Source organism: Equus quagga, chromosome 8 (genome assembly GCF_021613505.1).
Source record: "Equus quagga isolate Etosha38 chromosome 8, UCLA_HA_Equagga_1.0, whole genome shotgun sequence".
Lineage (NCBI taxonomy): Eukaryota > Metazoa > Chordata > Mammalia > Perissodactyla > Equidae > Equus > Equus quagga.
This window is the reverse complement of record NC_060274.1, coordinates 127,738,003-127,760,313: the sequence shown is the minus strand read 5'-3', so window position 1 is coordinate 127,760,313 and position 22,311 is coordinate 127,738,003. Positions and strand designations below refer to the sequence as shown.

At 40.7% G+C, this 22,311-nt stretch overlaps 1 protein-coding gene across 3 annotated transcripts in view; it reads right to left on the bottom strand.

Annotated features, from left to right (window-relative positions):
- Positions 1-22,311, bottom strand: part of ACTR3B (actin related protein 3B) — an 80,931-nt gene that overhangs the window by 34,227 nt on the left and 24,393 nt on the right. For all 3 annotated transcript variants that reach the window (XM_046669959.1, XM_046669960.1, XM_046669961.1), the window contains 2 exons: positions 12,062-12,186; positions 11,289-11,399 (listed from right to left, as the gene is read on the bottom strand). In XM_046669959.1, coding sequence (XP_046525915.1) covers positions 11,289-11,399; positions 12,062-12,186 — 236 coding nt within the window. The remainder of the gene's footprint in view (positions 1-11,288; positions 11,400-12,061; positions 12,187-22,311) is intronic.

Below are 22,311 nucleotides of genomic sequence, written 5' to 3'. Positions count from 1 at the left end.
AGGTGAGACGGAAGACCTCTGCCGTCAGTCACAAGGCAGAGTCCAGGGCAGCAGCAGCTTCACCCAGATACCACCCTGCCCTCAGGCCTGAACTCTCGAACATTGCTATTCCAGGAAGAATGCCCCTCGTTCAAAGATGAGGAAAGAGCATAAGGAAACCAGCGAGAGACCATATGAAATACTAAAAGAAGAAGAGAGGGGAGAGAGGAGAGTAATAGGAAAACAAATGGCAGACAAAAAACATACACCCAGAAAAAGATAAAAACAAAGCAGAAGGAAATCGTGACCAAAGGCATTTCAAAAAATTCAAACGTCTATTTTTAAATAATAACCATTATCAAATAGGAGGAAATGAAAGGATTACAGAAAGATTAAAAGAATAAATAAACCTGCTTTTTGTCATTCAGCAATATGTTGTGGACATTTTTCCATGTCAATAAATATGGATACGCATCACATATTTAAAGCTGCAAAACAAAAACAAAAACAAAAACAAAAGAATGAATAAAAATTCTCCAGGCCTTCTGGCAAAAAAAAAAAGCCCACATTACCCTTTATTATGGACTGAACAGTGCCCCCAAAATTCCTATGCTGAAGCCCCAACCTCCAACGTGACTGCATTTGGAGACAGGGCCTCCAAGAAGATAATTAAGGTTAAACGAGGTCATAAGGGTGGGGTCCTAACGCCACAGGACTGATGTCTTTGTAAGAAAAGGGAAAGACACCAGAGGACTGCACACAGAGGAGAGGCCATGGGAGGACTCAGCAAGAAGAGGGCAGGGGACTGCACACAGAGGAGAGGCCATGGGAGGACTCAGCGAGAAGAGGGCAGCGGACTGCACACAGAGGAGAGGCCACGGGAGGACTCAGCGAGAAGACGGCAGGGGACTGCACACAGAGGAGAGGCCATGGGAGGACTCAGCGAGAAGAGGGCAGGGGACTGCACACAGAGGAGAGGCCACAGGAGGACACAGCGAGAAGGCAGCCACCTGCAAGACAGGAAGAGAGGCCTCACCAGGAACCAACTCCACCGGCACCTGGATGTGGGCCGCAAAGCCTCCAGCACTGTGAGAAAACAAACATCTGTTGTTTAAGCCCCCAGCCGATGGTAGTTCAATCCCGCAGTTAGAGCTGAGACAACCTTAAAGCGGGAGAAGCACAGGCAGCGCGGGCCGTCAGCACAGACCCTGGAGCCCCGGGCCCCTGGGGCCACACTTACAGGGTTCAGGGCGGAAAGGCCTGACCTAAGAAGTCTACATCTCAACGGACTGCCAACCCAGTATGTTGCAAAAACACAACGTCTTTAAATATACAAGACCTTGGAGAATTTGGTTTCCATGAGCCTTTCATGAATTAACTACTAGAAGACAAACTTTAACCAAACAAGAAGAAAGCAGAAAGTATAGCCAAAGACTTAGAGTGAGCAATTAGCCCATCTAAGATGTAAGACCAAAGATTTCTCTTTTCTGGGAATTAAAGTTACAGAACAGAATGTACATGTAATAAATTAAAACAGTAGAAATAATATCAAGTTGAGACGTGTAGACGGAAAGGAGGAGAGAATAGAAAGACACTGATATCCTCTTATCGTGGAATCAAAAGGTATTGTTATATAAGAGGCACCACTATACACAAATTTATAAATGTTAAAATGACCATCAGTTTAGTAACATAATCAACAAAAAGCAGGTGGCAGAAGAAAGGAAGAGGAGAAAAGAAAATGTGGAAATGTACCCACTTGGTCACTAATCACAGCAGAAAGTAGTTAATCACCCCTAAACAAATATATGGTAAACATATTATATGCAATTATAGTTACATAAAACACGTAAAAAAAAAACACCAAATTATCAGAAAGAACACACACCCAATACAAAGCAAAGAGAAAACCAAGCCTGAATTTAAAAATACTAATACATGAATAAAACACAGTAAAAACAAACAGCACGACATAAAGTAAAATGGCTGCACTAAGACCGAGCATGTCCGCCACACGTGGCATGCAACACCGGGGGTCAGCACGGGAGCTCTGAAGTCCAACCCGCTGGGTCACATCGCGGCCTTCGACTTCACTAACTTTGGGGAGTGACTTCGTCTCTGTGTACGATCAGCACCTATGCACAGAGGTGGAAACAGGAAGGGGGTCTACGTGCTCCCAGCAGCACCTGGCACACGGAATGTGCTCGATGAAGGAGGGTTATTGGTACTAAAATCATCAGCAAACACAAGTGAGAAACTCACCAACTGAAAAGGAAAAGTCTCTCAGCTAAGACCAAGAAACAAAATCAAATGACATTCTACAGGCAAGAGACGTCTCAAACCAGGGGCTGGCAGAGGTCAGAAGTCAGCATTGTCTACAAGCACCAGAAGACCAGAAACAACCTAAATGCCCATCGTTAGGGAGCTGATTAAAGAAATTATGCCACATCCATAAAATAGACTACTTTGCAGCAATTAAAAAGGATGAGCTCTGTATGTCCTGATATGAAAACAGTCTCTATAATAATCTCTATTGCTTTGGTTCTGCAAGATGAAAAAGTCCTGGAGATCTCTTACATGACAATGTGAATACAGTTAACAGTACTGAACTATACAGGTAAAAATGGTTGGGGGTAAATTTCATATTAGGTTTTTACCAATTTTTTTTTTTTGCTGAGGAAGATTCACCCTGAGCTAACATCCACTGCCAATCTTCTTTTTTTTTTTAATTTTTTTTTATTAATGTTATGATAGATTACAACCTTGTGAGATTTCAGTTGTACATTATTGTTAGTCATGTTGTGGGTACCCCACTTCCCCCTTTGTGCCCTCCCCCCACTCCCCCTTTTCCCTGGTAACCACGGATCAGATCTCCTTGTCAATACACTAACTTCCACCTATGAGTGGAGTCATATAGAGTTCATCTTTCTCTGACTGGCTTATTTCACTTAACATAATACCCTCGAGGTCCATCCACGTTGCTGCGAATGGCCCAATTTTGTCTTTTTTTATGGCTGAGTAGTATTCCATTGTGTATATATACCACATCTTCTTTATCCAATCATCAGTTTCTGGGCATGTAGGTTGGTTCCACGTCTTGGCTATTGTAAATAATGCTGCGATGAACATAGGGGTGCAAGGGACTCTTGGGATTTCTGATTTCAGGTTCTTAGGATAGATACCTAGTAGTGGGATGGCTGGGTCATAGGGTATTTCTATTTTTAACTTTTTGAGAAATCTCCATACTGTTTTCCATAGTGGCTGCACCAGTTTGCATTCCCACCAACAGTGTATGAGGGTTCCTTTTTCTCCACAACCTCTCCAACATTTGTCGCTCTTGGTTTTGGATGTTTTTGCCAATCTAACGGGTGTAAGGTGATATCTTAGTGTAGTTTTGATTTGCATTTCCCTGATGATTAGCGATGATGAACATCTTTTTATGTGTCTATTGGCCATATTCATATCTTCTTTTGAGAAATGTCTGTTCATGTCCTCTGCCCATTTTTTGATCGGGTTGTTTGTTTTTTTGTTGTTAAGCCGTGTGAGTTCTTTGTATATTATGGAGATTAACCCTTTGTCGGATAAGTGGCTTGTAAATATTTTTTCCCAATTAGTGGGCTGTTTTTTTGTTTCAATCCTGTTTTCCCTTGCCTTAAAGAAGCTCTTTAGTCTGATGAAGTCCCATTTGTTTATTCTTTCTATTGTTTCCCTCAACTGAGGAGTTATAGTGTCCGAAAAGATTCTTTTGAAACTGATGTCAAAGAGTGTACTGTCTATATTCTCTTCCAGAAGACTTATTGTTTCAGGCCTAATCTTTAGGTCTTTGATCCATTTTGAGTTTACAATCTTCCTCTTTTTTGTATGTGAGCCACCACCACAGCATGGCCACTGACAGACAAGCGGTATAGGTCTGTGCCCAGGAACCGAACCCAGGCTGCCAAAGTGGAGCACGCCAAACTTAACCACTAGGCCACTGGACTAGCCCACAACTTTTTTTTCCAAGGAACATCAGCCCTGAGCTAACATCTGCCACCAATCCTCCTCTTTTTGCTGAGGAAGACTGGCCCCGAGCTAACATCCATGCCCATCTTCCTCTGTTTTATACATGGGACATCTGCCACACCAAGGCTTGATAAGCAGTACATAGCTCCATGTCCAGGATCCGAACTGGCAAACCCCGGGCCGCCAAGCAGAGCGCACAAACTTAACCAATGTGCCACCACACAATTTTTTTTAATAAAAAACAGGTGTTCAACAGTATGTATATTTTGTTATCATTTGTATAAAACAAAAGTTTATGCATAATCCATATGCCTGTACACAATTATGTCTGGAAAGACGAATCGTGAACCCGTCAAGAAGTGGTAAAGGTGGTTTCCTCTAGCAAGGGGATCTGGGAGGCAGAACAGAGGTGGGATGAGGCAGACTTGCCCTGGAAATCCTTCTGCACCTTCTGAATTCTGTGCTGTCTGTGTATTATCTTGTCAAACAGACAAACCTGGCCATCAGCTAGCTTATGCTTTAGTTTGGGCTCTCGTGTAGCAACTGATGCTAAGCTCAACCACAGGGCCCCAAGGAGGCTTTAACCATTTGAATATATTCCCTGGATGGGAGAGAGAAGCAATCTTAAACCATGGGAGAGGAATAATGACATCACACTCAAAAGCATGTTGTAAATAAGAGATCTCAAAGCCACTCAACCACGTATTACTTATTTTATATGCGCCTACCTCAAGGGGTTGGGATTAAATTTCTTAATACCTGTAAAGTGCCCGACACAGTTAGCACTCTAAGAGTTAGCAATGATTTTCGATTCCTTTCATTTAAAGCGCATGAGATTGCACAGCACTGGCTACGATAAACTGTCAAGGTCCCTCCTATGAATATGAAAAGCAAGCCTAACAGCTGCCTCCGCAGGGCTATCGGTGGGGTTACAGGCATGAGTGAAGGCAAGTGAATTCCCGGGGAGGGCATGGGCTGGGCACACAGCAAGCACTCAGTCCACATCCCCGTAACTACCAACAGTGGACCTCACACATTGACTGTAGGGATCTAGAAAGTTTTCTCACCCTGAATAGGAACCCAAGTACCTTAATAGTAAGTTAACTTTATAAACAAAGCATTTAAACTGAGCAGAGGGGAGAAGGATGGAGAGAGAAAGGTGGAAAGGAATGAAAGTGAGAGCACGGTCAGGAACGCTTCCTGCCTGCAGCCAAGAGCGGCCTGCTTGGTCTGAAGCAAAAAGCGAGCCTACAGAAAGACATTACCAACAGGATTAGATCAACCCCGGCTCCCTGGATGCTCCATGGGTTTAAGTCCATCATCAAGTGACGTCCCAAATAAATCCTAGATGGATGAAGATTAAGTATAAACATGAAAGGAAAATAGGTTTACTACATAAAAATTTAAAATTATTATAGATGTGCAAAATATAACCTACAAAGGCAAAAAAAAAAATCAACTGAGAAAAAAAATCTGCTGCTGACACAAGCTTCCTACGTATCACAGGAAAGAGTTCACAGAATAAACAAAACATGGCACGGACATGCGGTGGAATATTACTCAGCCCTAAGAAGAAAGGAAATTCGGACACATGTTACACAGATGAACCTTGAAGATGTTACGTTAAGCGAAATAAGCCAGTCACAAAAGGACAAGTACACTATGATTCCACTTACATCACATAGAGACAGAAAGCAGGATGGAGGGCACCAGTGGCGTGGAGAGGGGAAAGGGGAGTTGGTGTTTAACGGGGACAGAGTTTCAGTTTGGGAAGACGAAAAACTTCTGGAGATGGATGGTGGTGATGGCTGCACAACAATATCAATGTACTCAATGTCACCAGACTGGACATTCAAAAGTGGCTAAACGGTAAATTTTAGGGTATGTACATTTTATTAGAAAGAAAGTTTTTTTTTTTAAGATTTTATTTTTCCTTTTTCTCCCCAAAGTCCTCCCAGTACACAGTTGTATATTCTTAGTTGTGGGTCATTCTAGTTGTGGCATGTGGGATGCCGCCTCAGCATGGCTTGATGAGCAGTGCCACGTCCACGCCTAGGATCCGAACCAGAGAAACCCTGGGCCACCGAAGTGGAGCACAGTGGATATTTCCTGTCTGTTTGGGTAGACAACTGGGTAGACGACTGTACCGCCATTATAATGAGGGTTATGAAGACTGTGTATGAAAATGGGGGGATGGATGGAGGATACAATATTGAGTGTGAAATCATACAGAGACATGGGTGAAAATTTAAATGAAAATTACTAAATGTTAGTAACAATCACATTAACGTGATAGGATTGTGAAAAGTCCCATAAACAGCTTCCAAATTTCCTCTATCATACTAATAGTTCTATAATGAGAAAAAGTCTTTACATGGGGTAGGTTACGGCCTGTGGGAAAGGACAAGAGAGACTCCTCATACAACTTCCTGACCTGTTTATCCATAGAGAGAGAAACTTGACAGAAGCAAGACAGCAACACAGAGCAGGACACACAGCAGCAGCCCTTGACACAGCTTTTCCCTGGCCTGTCGGCTCCCCAATGTGGATGACACTCTGCACGCAGGCAGAATTCAGTCTGAGTTGTAAAAACGGTTGAATGCTTGTTTTGCCACTGTCTTCACATCTAGGGGCCCATCATTACAGCAGGCACTGCAAGTTACCTACCCAGTATCCACTCTCCCTCTGCCTTACTGATAAACCACAAGTCAATCACAGGAGGAGGCAACAGGCCCTGAGGAAAAGCATTTCCCAGAATTCCTTGTGGACAGAGATGGCTAAGTGAGTAAGTTCTGGCCAATAAGAAGCAAAAGCTGATGACTTCTAGAAAAGCTCCTTACAAGGTTAGCAGACTCAAGTAATAGACTCCCTCTTGCCCTTAACTACTTTCCTGGAAAACAGAGGTGATGACTGGAGCTGCAATAGCCAACTTGTGATTGTGGGGCATCCTTAGAATGGAAGCCATATGCTAAAGACACTGGAGCACAGAGCTGCCATACCAGCACTGGCCTCCCTACTACCAATTTGTTTAAGAAAAATAAAACCCCTAACTTGTTTAAACTACTGTTTTTTACACTTCCATTACTTGCTGCCAAACAATTCACCATCTGTCAAGAATTTACATTAAAATCTATGTACTTCCATTTAATGGAACATTTACAATATAAGTAGGTTCTCCTGGTTCTTGAATCAAACTCAGCATTATTACGGGCATATCCTCACAGGTTCTGAGAACCATAACCATAAATCCATTTCTTCCTCAATCTTCCATTTCTTCTATGTTTACTACAAGTAACTGTTCTTTTAGAAGACCGATTTAAATAAAAATTTCCCAAACCATTATTTATCATAAGGTCTAAACTAGAGGTATTGAGTTTCTTACTTTTCCTCAATACTGAATGACACAATTAAAACATACAACTGCAAGCTACACAAACATTTTTATTCATAACAATGGTAAAATATCATGTGATATTGATTCAAAAATAATCAGTATCATAAAAACCAATCCATATTTCTAGATAAAGACAGCAAGCAGAACACATGTACCTAATATCACTCCACTCCCATACTCCACAGTTTGGTGGCACTGAGTACATTCACTTTTTTTTTTTTTTTTTAAAGATTTTATTTTTTTTTCCTTTGTCTCCCCAAAGCCCCCAGGTACATAGTTGTATATTCTTAGTTGTGGGTCCTTCTAGTTGCGGCATGTGGGACGCCACCTCAACGTGGCTCAATGAGCAGTGCCATGTCGGCGCCCAGGACTCGAACTGACGAAACCCTGGGCTGCCTGCAGTGGAGTGTGCAAACTTAACCACTCGGCCACGGGGCCAGCCCCTACATTCACATTTTTAAAGGGTAAAGAAACCCTTTAAAAATATAAATCCTCAAGGAAGGGCGAACAGGAGAGGAGATGACAATATCCTAGAAGCTGGAAAGCACATGGGCCAGCAGTAATTAACTTAGTAACCTCTGCACTGGCTGGTGGCTACTGAATTAGGCAGAGTAGGTCTAAATCATTCTCAAGAACCAGGAAGTGGGGGGCCGGCCCCATGGCCAAGTGGTTAAGTTCGTGCACTCCACTTTGGCAGCCCAGGGTTCCCCTGGTTTGGATCCCGGGCATGGACGTGGCACCGCTCAACCAGGCCACATGAGGTGGCGTCCCACACAGCACAACCAGAAGGACCTATAACTAGAATATACAACTATGTACTGGGGGATTTGGGAAGACAAAGAAGAATCAAAAAAAAAAAAAAAAGGAACCAGGAAGGGAACTATTATAGTAAGTCAGGGCATACTGCATGTCGTGGTTAATTTTATGTGTCAACTTGACTCGACCTAGAGATAATCGGTAAAACATTATTTCTGGGTGCGTCTGTGAGGGTGTTTCTGGAAGAGACTAGCATTCAGTAGACTGAGTGAAGAGTTCTGCCCTCACCAGTGTGGATGGGCATCATCCAATCCACTGAGGACCCGAATGGAACAAAAAGACGAAGGAGGATTTTCTCTCTCTCTCCTTGAGCTGGGACATCCATCCTTCCTGCTCTCGGACACTGGAGCTCCTGGTTCTCGAGCCTTCTTGAGCAGCACACGCCATTTGCTCTTTCTTGCTTGATTCACATTCAAAAGTTTACAAATCTCTTCTGAAGTTACAACTCAATTTTCATTTAAGAGCACTGCAATTCTTTCAAATATATGATTCTGGCAGTTCAGTATGGGAGAAAATAGTATGATTCTCATTTGCTATCTGCTCGAGCCACATGACCAGTATGAACTGAGTCTCTGAAACTTTTTGAAAAGTATGAGCCGTAATGAGCTCATTCTCCCCCTGTATGTGCAGATGGCTAGTCACAGTAGTCAGAAAGGACAGTTCTGTGAGCTACTAAGGGACCTATAACTCAGACCTCTTAGACTCTCTTCTACCAAGAGGCCTCCTCTGACGTACAGGTCAGTAAATGCCTCCAGTTAACTTCTATGACTGGCCACAAATCTGTACACCTGCTTTACCCCCCTTTAACTACTCCATTAACTGATAATTAAGGGTGTAAACCTGAAAAATTCACCATTCTCATCACCTCCTCGATCACATCATGCAATGAACTGACTTGCAGACTTCAAAGCACAATACATATAATAGAATATTTTCTTGTCTTTAATTTAATAAATTTGATTCTTTCTGAATGTTCATTGCAGGTACTCATTTTTGGCAAATGGACTTCAGCTTTTCCATGTTCACACCAAATATCTCCAATTCCTTCCTAGCAAGTGGTTTTATCTTACTAGCCTATGTATGCCAGCTAAATCAGAAAAACCTTTCTTTCAGGAGAAATTTCCTCTGAGCTGTGTCCTGGTGGTGTGCGTTTGCTCCACAGGCCTGAGATCAGACATCCCTCTACATGGACTAAGAGGGAGAGCTCCTGGCAAGGCGAGCTGAAGCAGACAGAAGGAAGCAGCTGGGCATGGTGCCTGGTCCTAAAACCCTATCCAACAACAGGTAGTTATGTGATGTGCTGGAGAAGGAAAAATGCCAAATGTGACAGGTGGGAATCTGAGATTTGTTTGGCTATAAAGACAAAACCACTCAGACACACTGCCAGCTTCCTGGCTCCGTTTACTCTACACAACCCACTGCAGAAGCACAGGACAGAAAAGACACAGGGGCGTATAAAACGCAGTACTCATACTGGGCAATTTCCAGTTGTGAAGACATAGCCAGAAAAACAGATCAGAGCACTTTCAAGGACTTGTTTTAATAGATATTAAATACATGGATTCCACTAACTACCCTAATAGCCTCGTGGTTAACATATTTTAAGCCAGAGAGGTCTAAAGAGACATTCGATATTTAACATTAGAAAGAATTACATAAATGGATTGGGGACCCTTTGACAATGTACTTGCACGGAAAAAATCCAAAGCTAAATTATGGAGGTTTTAATATGCAGCTTATGTTACATGCAATTGCTCTCTATAAAGCAAGCACTGTGTACAGGTAATTAATTTTAACTTACAAAGAACATTTCATGGAAGGAAACACATAACGTTGAGTAGAACAATAGAACAGATTCCACAACCAAGAAATATTTCTTCTCTGTGCTCTGTAATGTTTTATTTTGTTTGAACAAGACCAGTTAAGTTCATTAGTCCTCCCTTATCCATGAGGGACATGTTCCAAGACCCCCGGGGGACGCCTGAAATGACGGACAGTACCGAGCCCTATGTATACTATGTTTTGTCCTACATATACATACCTACGATAAAGTTTAGCTCACAAATTAGCATAGTAAGAGATTAACAACTAATAATAAAATAGAACCATTAGAACAATACACTGCAGTAAAAGTGATGTGAATGTGGTCTCTCTCCCTCACAATACCTTATTGTACTGTCCTCACCCTTCTTCTTGTGAAGTGAGATGACACAGCGCCCATGTGATGAGACGAAGTGAGATGGATGACTAAGCGCTGTGATGTAGCGTTCTTTTCGGACGCAGTTGACCACGGGTAACTGAAACCACGGATGAGGGGGACTACAGTACCATAATCAGGGCTCGTAACTCAGCTCAAGCGTATTTCACACTAAGACTTAAACCCTGGCAAAATAACACCTTGACTCGGGTTCCTCTGCTATAAGAAGCATAAAGTCATAGGCACCCAGCTACTTCACGAGGATATCAGAGTACAAGGCTGGTTTCCTACCCAATCTATTGCTCCTCCATCTTCCTTGCTCTTGGAGACCTGTGTAGGTGCTTACCCTCCTGGGGCCAGGTGATCAGAGAGGGTCCCCTCCCCAGCCCCAGCGAGAGGATCCTGATTAATCTAAACCTGTTAAGGTATTCCATTCCCCTTGCTAGTGACAGAATTAGGCATGGATGGACGGGGCAAATCTGCTGGGAAGGTTTCTGAGAAACGGATTCTCAGTTCTTAAAAAGTGCTTCTACCTCTGAAAGCAAATACACCAAGAGGTGGTAGAGAAACTTGGGCAGCCATCTCTGGGGCCTGAGGGGAACTGACCCAGGAGGCCAAGCCAGCGAGTGCACAAGCGGGGTCCTTGCTTCCACTGCCACGCTGCTGAAAGAACCAGCCCTGGAAACGCCTGATTCTGCCCCTCCTGCCTTGTGAGACAACGAACCCCTTCTGCTTTCAGACATTTTTGTTGAGCCTTCTGTTATTTGCCAAAGAAGCATCCTGATCCACAGAAATAGCTTCAGCAGGAATTAAAACTCCCCAGGGAAGAGTATCTTGAGTTTAAAATCTAAGCAATTTGGAATTTACAGAGATATACTCCCCTTAGACCCAGTTACTCACCATTAAAAAATAATGATCCTCAGGTTCAGCTCGAAGATATTTAAAAATCACTTGTTCCATGAACCTTTCCATAAGATCCCAGTCTTCAATTATTCCATGTCTTATTGGCCACTGAAGCAAGAGAAACCAAAGTCAGTCAAGGTCCAGTTCACAACAGCAAGAGCAACAGTTTACCAGCGCTGGCCTGGAAGAAGCTGAATTATCAGAGAATAGGGTCCTCTCCGCACCAAGTGAATGTTAACTCACGTACAGAAACAACAGGCACCCTCCCAGAAAGGTCAAGTTATATTACTGTTTATATTCTACTCCACCCCTTTCTGAGTACAAAGAATCGTCTTAACAATGGGTGACAGATGGAAAAGTGCAGCTAATCTACCATCCCATTCAATCTGGAGCATTTTTTTTTTAGAAAAAATGTCTAGTTAAATAACTTTAGCGCTTCTTTTTAATTAATCAATCTGCAACTTTCCGTATCTGACAGACTCATCAGTCAACCTGCAACTCTACCCAGGCACAGGGCTTGCTGTCATGTGTTAACCCAGCACTGCCTGAGCGAATCCTGCATTCCAGGACTTCGTAAATTTGCTTGATTCCCCACATCAAAAATACCCTATTCAAAAACAACAACAAAACCTCCTTCCAAACCTAAGAATGAAAATACATTCCATAACTCACAAGCACAATTTCTAGATAATCTACCATTCTGCATTATCCATTCCACTGCTCTGTTCCTGGCTATACACGGAAAGAAGCAATGCCCGTCAGAGGTCTACCTTTGTGGCGTACGTGGGTTTATCTATGGCTTCATCCCCTATGAAAAAGTCCAGGTCGTCAACGCCCCTCAGCACTCTCCTCTGGGCTTGGTCAACTACCTTTGCCGACTCTCTGATGGCAATACCTTAAAAAAAACACCACAAGATGCCCATCAATATCCACATCTGAAGGATCAAGCAAGGATAATATATTCCCTGTGTATATACAAGTAAGTTTGCAATGTTAGGGTTTTATCTGTGGTCAAGGCTGTTCACAGAAAAGCCACTATCAATGAGCGCATAAAATAACACAGAAACAAGTCATTACATTGCAGTATTATTTTCAGAACGGCACAAAGGAATTTGGCTGGTCTGCTTTTAATGCTGACAGAAGCTACACAACTAAATTTCTCAGATTCACCTGGAAAAATCCCTTAGGACAGTAAGTGAAACACCCAAGGAGCATAAGCAGGTTCCAAATTTTAAAATACAATATAGGAGACAAAATTAAAAATATAACACAGAAGAGGAGAGTAAACTGAAAAATAAGGCCTATATGCTCTCATTTTAATAAAACTCTGCACCAGATAGATTTAAAATATATTTTTAGTCTTGTTACAGAAAAGAAAGTGATTTCTCATTAAAAGGGAAAACTAGGAGGATGCTGGCTTACATCTGTTGCAAAAAGAAAAGTGCAATAATCAAGCAACCATTTTATGTAAAAATATTAGTGGCTCTATGATACATTATTTTAATAAGAGCTTCATCTTGATACGTGGGAATATACTTAGCAGTAAATAATCATATAAAACTTCACTCCAGAATTCAACATCTAATGAAACGTAGAAAGCTTCACGAAGATTCAAGTTTCCATTTAAATTCCTAACTCCTGGTCACACTCTGAGTTCCCATAAACTCACCTTCATCAAACTTATTCCAAAACAAATTAGTAAACACGTACAATTATTTTTAAAAGTAAATTATCTGAAATCCCTGTTTAACCCAAATGAAGAATGGCAACAATGGTATAAGAGTGAATTTGAATCCTTTTTCCCAGAAAGGCATCTTGAACTAACAGGCTGAAGAGGTGAAAAGAAAAAGATGCAGGACGGACATCCTTTTCTCACTTCAACTCACTGCCACATTTAGTGTTGAAGTTTGCAGGCTACAAAAGGTGGCACAAACCCTAAAGGACAAAATTTCTGCAGGACTGAGGAAGCAGGTGTGACGTGGAAATGCTGGGGACCGAGCCTAGAGAGAGCGTCCGAGTCAGGAGCAGTGAGCGTGTCAGGGGCCATGAGGCTGAGAATAGGGACAGAAAAGTCTGGTGGGCCATAACTTACCAAAGCAATCTGTAGAAATAAATTAACCCACCTCTGAAAACTGACCACACCACACAGGATCATCTGACGCACAAACTAGGTATTTCAAAGGGCCCTTGGACAGATGGCTTGCAGCAGACCTCAAAAATCCTGACACAGTGTGCCAGCACAAGTCACAGATTCTATCCTCTAGGCAAGATCAAACTTAATTATGGATGAATTTAGAATTAAACTGTCAAGTCAAATATAAAAGATTGTGAAGAGACAAAGGCAAAAAGATTCTGCCATCTATGACATCATTCACATTTACCACGAATTTGAGGGCAATATATTTAACCAAAAGAAAAATCACCACCTTAAAGAAAAAAATGCTAAACTTATTGAGAATGAAACTACCACAAATTTTTTTTTTTTCCTTTTTCTCCCCAAAGCCCCCAGGTACATAGTTGTGTATTCTAGTTGTGGGTCCTTCCAGCTATGGCACATGGGATGCCACCTCAGCGTGGCTCGACGAGTGGTGCCATGTCCGCACCCAGGATTTGAACCAACGAAACACTGGGCCCCCTGCAGCACAGTGTGCAAACTTAATCACTCAGTCATGGGGCCGGCCCCTAAACTACCACAAAATTTAAATGACAACAAAGTAAACCTCATCCCTCCCAAAAAGGTAGATCAAAGTACTCTGATCCCAAATCACAGTAGATCTATGTTTTAGTGGCCCTTAGAAATAACAAAAAACCATAAAGTGTACTTCTTTTAACTATTATACAGGAAGTAGCTGAGTCCAGGAAAGAGAGTAAAGGAATACAGAGAGCTTACATTCAAAATATTTTGTTTATACCTACAAAAAACAAAATGTAGTCCAAACAGTCCTTACGAGCTTGATGGAGACGTGTCTAAGAGGGTAGCTACCAATGACTATCTAACAGCATTCACAGATTACATGACTCATCACAGAATAATGACCTATGTCACTCCAGCAGCTATCTCCAGCACACCACAGCACACTACAGAACTCTGAGTCAGGTATAAACAGAGAAGACAAGAAATGTACGGAGGACACTACGATGGAAAGGACAATAAATATAACAGATAACAGAATCAACATTTAAACCTTCCAACTGGCCACATATATGTGGCATCTCCATGAACTGGGATATCACGAAGCCATGAAAAAGAACGAAGCAGTTCTTCTTGTATTAACCTAGACGGATCACTAAGATGTGGTATGAGGAAAAAAGCGAGGTGGAAAACAGTGCTTGCGGTATGCCACTGCTTGGGTAAAAACATGTGTCTGCATGTTTGCTGGTGTATGCAGAGCATATCTAAGGAAGGATACAAAAGAAATCAGAAAGAGCAGTTGCCATCCAAGAGGGGAAGTAGATGGGACAAAGTTAATTTTCATTGTTTATTACCATTTCACTCTTCTATCACATGAATATATTACCTACTCAATATAAATTAAATTTGGACTTCTGCTTCTGGAAAGATGGAATAAACACACTTTTCCCTATTCCTCTCAATAAGTACAGCTAGAATCCCTGGACTTTATATATTAAAGGAACATAAAAAGATGCTGAGAGGTGAAGAGAAGATGGCAGACTGACTAGGGACCTCAGGACCCTAGGAACAACACAGTGGTGAGTTCTCTGGATTTTCTTTTTGTCTCATATATCCTATACTGGGTCCTGGAGAAGCCAAGAACCCAGGAACACCAATGAGCACCCAAAAAAAGGTCCCCCAAAAAGCCTATCTCCAGCCAAAGGAGATGAAAGGGGCACCCTGAAAAGATAGAAAACTTTAAAACAATGACCAGACTCCAGTCAAACACCACAGAAAAACAAAGCCCCACCCTCGGTGCCAGTGGATACCCTGTGGGGAGCCAGGACTCATCCCACCCAGCAGAAACAATCTGCCCCTCTGCTTCCACGATGGGGTTCTGTCAGAGCAGGTCTAGCAGAAAGTCGGGACTTCCACCACCACCAGCAGAACAAGGCGCCCCTCGCCTTCCAGCCAGGATGCTATCTGCAGGGGCCTAGTGGGGAGCCTAAACTCCCACTCCCACTCAGCAGTAACATGGAGCCCCTCCCCAACTGAGTTTCAACAAAGGCCAAGTGGACAACTAGAACTCCGACCTCAACATGGCATTAACAAGGGGCATCCCCCTTCCCCTGCTGGAGCCATATCAAAAACGGCTTGCTTCAGATATTCCATGCTTTGGATTGCAATAGTCAAAATGTCCATATTACCTAAAGCAATCTGTAGATTCAATGTAATCCCAACCAGTATCCCAATGATACAGATCAGTCTGAAAGCTTCTGCAAGACAAAGGAAACCACGAACAAAACGAAAAGACAACCCACCAACAGGGAGGAAATATTTGCAAGTCATATATCTGACAAGGGGTTAATTTCCAAAATATATCAAGAACTCATATATCTCAACGACAAAAAGACAAACAACCTGATCAAAAAAAGGGCAAAGGGTATCAACAGACATTTCTCCAAACGGGATACACAGATGGCCAACAGGAACATGAAAAGATGTTCAACATCACTAATTATGAGGGAAATGCAAATCAAAACTACAATGAGATATCACCTTACACCTATCAGAATGACTATAATTACCAAAACAAAAAAAAAACAAATGTTGGAGAGGATGTGGAGAAAAGGGAACCCTCATACACTGCTGGTGGGAAAGCAAACTGGCGCAGCCACTATGGAAAATAGTATGGAGATTTCTCAAAAAATTAAAAATAGAAATACCATATGATCTAGCTATCACACTACTGAGTATTTATCAAAAGAACTTGAAATCAATAATCCAAAGAGACTTATGCACCCCTATGTTCATTGCAGCATTATTTACAACAGCCAAGATGTGGAAGCAACCCAAGTGCCCATCAACTGATGAGTGGATAAAGATGTGGTGCATATATACAATGGAGTACTACTCAGCCATAAAAACGGACAAAATCATCCTATTTGCAACAACATGGATGGACCTTGAGGATATGATGTTAAGCAACATAAGCCCGACAGGGAAAGACAAATACTGCATGATCTCACTCATATGTGGAAGATAAACAAACACATGGATAAAGAGAAGAGAATAGTGGTCACCAGAGGGCAAGGGGGTGAGGAAGGGCAAAAGGGGTAAAGGGGCACATGTGTATGATGACAGATAAAAATTAGACTACTGGTGATGAGCAAAAGGCAGTCTATACATAAATTGATAAATAATAATGAACACCCAAAATTACACAATGTTACAAACTTTTATGATTTCAATAAAATAATTGGGGAAAATAAAGATTTAACTCCTCAAACAACAACAACAACAAAAATGACTTGCTTCAGCCATGAAAAAGAAAGAAATATTGCCATTTGTGACACCATCAATGGACCTTGAGGGCATTAAGCTAAATGAAATAAGTCAAACAGAGAAAGACAAATACCATATGATCTCACTTATATGTGGAATCTAAAAAGAAAGAAAAACAAGCTCATAGATACTGAGAACAGACTGGTGGTCACCAGAGGGAGGGGGTCGGGTGTGGCAAAATGTGTGAAAGGAGTCAAAAGGTACAAACTTCCAGTTATAAAATAAATAAGTTATAGGGATGTAATGTACAGCATGGCAACTATAGTTAATAATAATGAATTACGTATTTGAAAGTTGCAAAGAGTAAATCTTAAAAGTTCCCATCACAAGAAAAAAATTTCTGTTAACTATGTATGGTGATGGATGTTAACTAGACTTATGGTGGTCATCATTTCACAATATATACAAATATTGAATCATTATGTCATACACCTGAAACTAACATAATATTGTATGTCAATTATACCTCAATTAAAAAATAATTAAAAATAAGCAATCCAAAAAAAGAAAAGAAATGACTTGCTAAAACATAAGATTTAAATAAGATCCAGAATCTCATAATGTAATACCCAAAATATCCAGCTTTCAATAAAAAAAAAATCTCTCACCATAGGAAGAACCAGGAACATCTCAACTAAAATGATAAAAGATAATCCACAGATGCCAACACTGAGATGACACAGATAACAGAATTACCAAACAGGATTTCAGGAGCCATCATAAAACGCTTCAATGAGCTATGACAAACACACTTGAAACAAATGGAAAATAAAAGACAGTCTCAGGAAGGAAACACAAAGTCACAGCCAAGACAGAAGATATAAAGACAAAACCACATGGAAATTCCAGAACTAAAAAACACAATACCTAAAGTACAAATCTCAATGGATGGGCTCAGCAGCAGAAAAAGAGGAAATAATCAGTGAACTTGAAGACAGAACAAGAGAAATTACCCAACTTGAACAACAAAGAGAAAACAGACTGAAAAACAAATGAATGGGGCCTCCAGGACATGTGGGGTCTACACAAAAGCTCTAACATTCATACATTCCATGTCCCAGGAGAAGAGAAGGGAGGCAGGGCTGAAAAAGTATTCAAAGAAATACTCACTAAAAATTTGCCAAATTTGGAAAAAAAAATAAATAAACCTAAAGATTCAAGACTGAACAAACCCCAAAAAGGATAAAACCAAAGAAATCCATGCCAAGATGCATTGCAGTCAAACTTCTAAAAACTGAAGACCAAGGGGAAAATTCTGAAAGCCTCCTGCAAATCTCCCTCAGAAAGCAGGCAGCCCAGAAGGAAAGGGCACATCTACCAAGTGCTGAGAGAGCTGCCACTCAGAAACCCATATTCAGCAAATATATCCCTCAAAGTAAAGAGCAAATCAAGACGTTCTCGGAACAACAAAAACTAACAGAATTTCTCACCAGCATATCAACTCTAAAAGAAGGGCTAAAGAAAGTTCTCTAAACAGGGAGGAAATGATAAAAAAACAAAAAAAGGGAATCTTGGAACATCAGGAAGGAAGAACAAACAATGGAAAGAGCAAAAATACAGGTAATCATGGCCAGCCACGACGGCCCAGTGGTTGGAGTTGGGCGCTCACCACTTCGGAGTCCTGGGTTCGCTTCCCGGTTGTGGAACGGCACCACCTCTCAGTGGCCATGTTGTGGTGGCAGCTCACACAGAGCTAGGAGGACTCACAACTACGATACACCACCATGCACTGGGGCTTTGGGGAGAAAAAAAGTGTAAGATTGGGAACAGATGTTAGCTCAGGGCTAATCCTTCTCGGCAAAAGAAAAAAAAAAAATGGGTAATCACAATTACTTTGCTTCTCTTGAGTTTTCTAAATTATGTCTGGCAGTTGAAACAAAAATTATAACACTGATGTGCTTCTCAACATATGCAGAGGAAATAAAGTCAATTATATCAGAAATAGGGGAGGGGAAAGGGACATAAAGAGAGGTAAGGTTTCTATATTTCACCGAAACTGGTAAAATGTTGACACCAGCAGACTAAGAAGTTATGTTTTTTTAACGTGATAGCTAGAGCAACCACTTAAAAAGCTATACATACATGTATCCAAAAACACCACAGATGAATCAAAATGAAATTCTAAAACATGCTCAAGTAATCCACGGGAAGTTAGGTAAAACAAGACAAAGAAATAAAAAACAGAACAAACAGAAAAAGCACTGACCAATAATTACAATAAACAGGGCTGGCCCATGGTTGAACGGTGGGGTTCGAGCGCTCCGCTTCAGCAGCCTAGGGTTTCACCGGTTTGGATCCTGGGCGTGGACATGCCACCACTTATCAGGCCACGCTGAGGCGGCGTCCCACATGCCACAGCTAGAAGGACTCACACTAAAATATACAACTATGTACTAGAGGGATTTGGGGAGAAAAACCAGGGAAAGAAAAAAGAAGACTGGTAACAGTTGTTAGCTCAGATACCAATCTTTAAAATAATAATAATAATAATTACAACAAACATAAGTGGTCTAAACATAACAATTAAAAGACAGACATTGGCAGAGGGGATTAAAAAAAATGACTGAACTCTACGCTGTCTACAAGAAACTCTCTTCAAATGTAATGACATACGATGGCTGAAAGTAGAAAGATGGAAAAAGATATTCTATGCAAACCTTAAAGAAAGCATGGGTGGTTATACCGTCATCAGAAAAAGTAAACTTTATAGCAAGGAAAATTACCACTGATAGAGAGGGACACTAAATAATGATAAAAAGTCAATCCATCGAGAAGACAGAGCAATCCTAAATGTGTATGCACCAAAGAACAGAGCAGCAAAATACGTGAATCAGAAGCTGACAGGAGAAAAGACAAATCCACAATTATAGCTGCAGACTTCAACACCTCTCTCTCAATCAAAACAACAAATAAACAGAAAATGAGCAAAGACACAGAAGAACTCAACAACACCATTAACTACGGAATCTAATCAACATGTATAGAACACTCCACCCAACGAGAGCAGAATGCACATTGTTTTCAAGCATCCATGCAACCAATAAGCCTTATACTGGGCCATAAAACCAACCTCAAAAAGTTTAAAAGAACTGAAGTCACACAGAGTGTGCTTTCTGACTACAATGGGATTGACCCAGAAATCAGTAACAGAAAGATAACGAGAAAATCCACCCAAACACTTAGAAACTAAACAACATAGTTCTAAAAAATCCATGGATCAAAGAGGAAGTCTCAGGGAAACTAAAATCTACATGAACAGGATGACAATGAGAATAGAGAATATCATAATGTATGGGACACAGCTAAAACAGTGCTAACAGGAAAAATTTTAACGCTAAATGCATACTTTAGAAAAGAGAAAAAGTCTCAAATCAATAACCTAAGTTCTCACCTTAAGAACCCAAAAAAAAGAGCAAAACAAACCCAAAACAAGAAAAAGGAAAGAAATAAAGAGAAGAAATCAATAAAATTTAAAACAGAAAAATCCATGAATCAAAAAGCTGGTTCATCAAAAGTTCAAATTGTTGCTCTGTAAAAGACCCTGTGAAGATGAAAGACAAGCTACACACTGGGAGAAATTGTTTGCAAACCACATACCTGACAAAGGACTCTTATCTACTATACATAAAGAACTCTAAAAACTTAACAGCAAAACACAAACAATCCAATTAGAAAATGAGCAGAAGAAATGAAGAGACGTTTCACGGAACAGGATATGCAGACGGCAAATAAGCACACGAAAAGATGTTTAACATCACTGGCCATTAAGGAAATGAGAATTAAGACCACGCTGAGACGTCACTACATACTTATTAAAACATCTAAAATTAAAAAGTGACATTACCAAATGCTGGCAAGGATGTGGTACAACTGGCTTTATCCTACACAGCCGGTGAGAATGCAAAATAGTACAGCCATTATGGGAATTTCCTCAAAATACTAAACCTAGCAACTGCACTACACAGTAGTTACCCAGAGAATTGAAAATTACATCCACACAAAAACCTGTACACAACTGTTTATAGCAGCTTCATTTTTAACAGCTGAAAATTGGAAATAACTAAGATGTTCCTCAACAGATGAATGTTTAAACAAACTACGGTACATCCACACACTGGAATACTAGTCAGCAATAAAAAGGCACAGTCTATTGACACATGCAACAATTTGGATGGATCTCAAGAGCATTATGCTGAATGAAAAAGACAATCTCAAAAGGGTACATACTGTATGATTCCATTCATATAACATTCTCAAAATAACAAAATTACGGAGATGGAACTAGGTTAGTAGCTGCCAGAGGGTAGGAATGGGGCAGGGGAGATGAGTAAGTGTAATTATAAGAAAACAGCATGGGAGAGATCTCTGTGGTGATGAAACAGTTCTAACCTCAATTGCAGCCATGGTTGCAGGAATCCACACATGGGACAAAACGACACAGAACTGCACGTGCACACTGCACCAATGTCAGCTTCCTGGTTTTGACATTGTACTATAACTGTATAAGATGTGACCTCTGGAGGAAGCAGGAAGAAGGGTGCATAGGACCTCACTAAACTGTCTTTCCAACTTCCTGTAAATCTATCATTATTTCAAAATAAAATAGTTTAAAGATGAATATAGTTTGTAAATAAACAAACTAAAAAATAAAACATTTCCATTAGCTGTAATTATGAATCAAAAATAACAAGATTAAACGTAATAAAGAACAATGTAAATATTCTACAGATTAAAAAAAAAATTGTATGGGTACAGAAATGTGTGCAACAGAAGAGACAGGGTATTTTCCAAATGCTAAAAATTCACCTGAGGGCAAGCTAAAGAAGACTATCAGGGAGAGCATATCTAAGGAAGAGCATGCATAAAGATTTAGATATAAATTCTGTATGTTAAGAACACTTGTTATAGCAGTTGACAGATAATGTTAATTTTTAAAATAAAAATATCCAGTATAGGGCCAGCCCCCTGGCCAAGTGGTTAAGTTCGCTCACTGCACTTCAATGGACCGGGTTTAGTTCCTGGGCGCGGACCTACACCCCTGTTAGCAGCCATGCTGTGTTGGCAGCCCACATACTAAAAAACAGACAAAGACTGGCATAGATGTTAGCTCAGGGTGAATCTTCCTCAGTAAAAAAAAAAAAAAAGGTCATATATTTTACTAAACATTCAAGGAATAATTCCTATCTTATATAAACTGTTCCAGAGAAGAGAAAAAGCAAGCTAACAAACTCATTTTAGAAAGCCAGTACAATTTTGATATACAAACCAGACAAAAACAGTACAAAAAAGGAAAATTATAGACCAATCCACTTTTGAACACTGATGTAAAAAATCCCCCCCTCAAAACTTGAAAATACAATTCAGCATGTACTTGATATCTCATAACCAAGTAGGGTTTACCTCAAGAATGAAATAAATGACTGTTCAATATTTGAAAGTATATTAATGTAATTCATTATATTAGGAGTTTAAATGTCCAAAACCATATGATCATCTCAATAGATACACAGAGCGCCCTAAAGGTCAATATCCATTCATCATTTAAAAAAAAAAAAAAAAAAC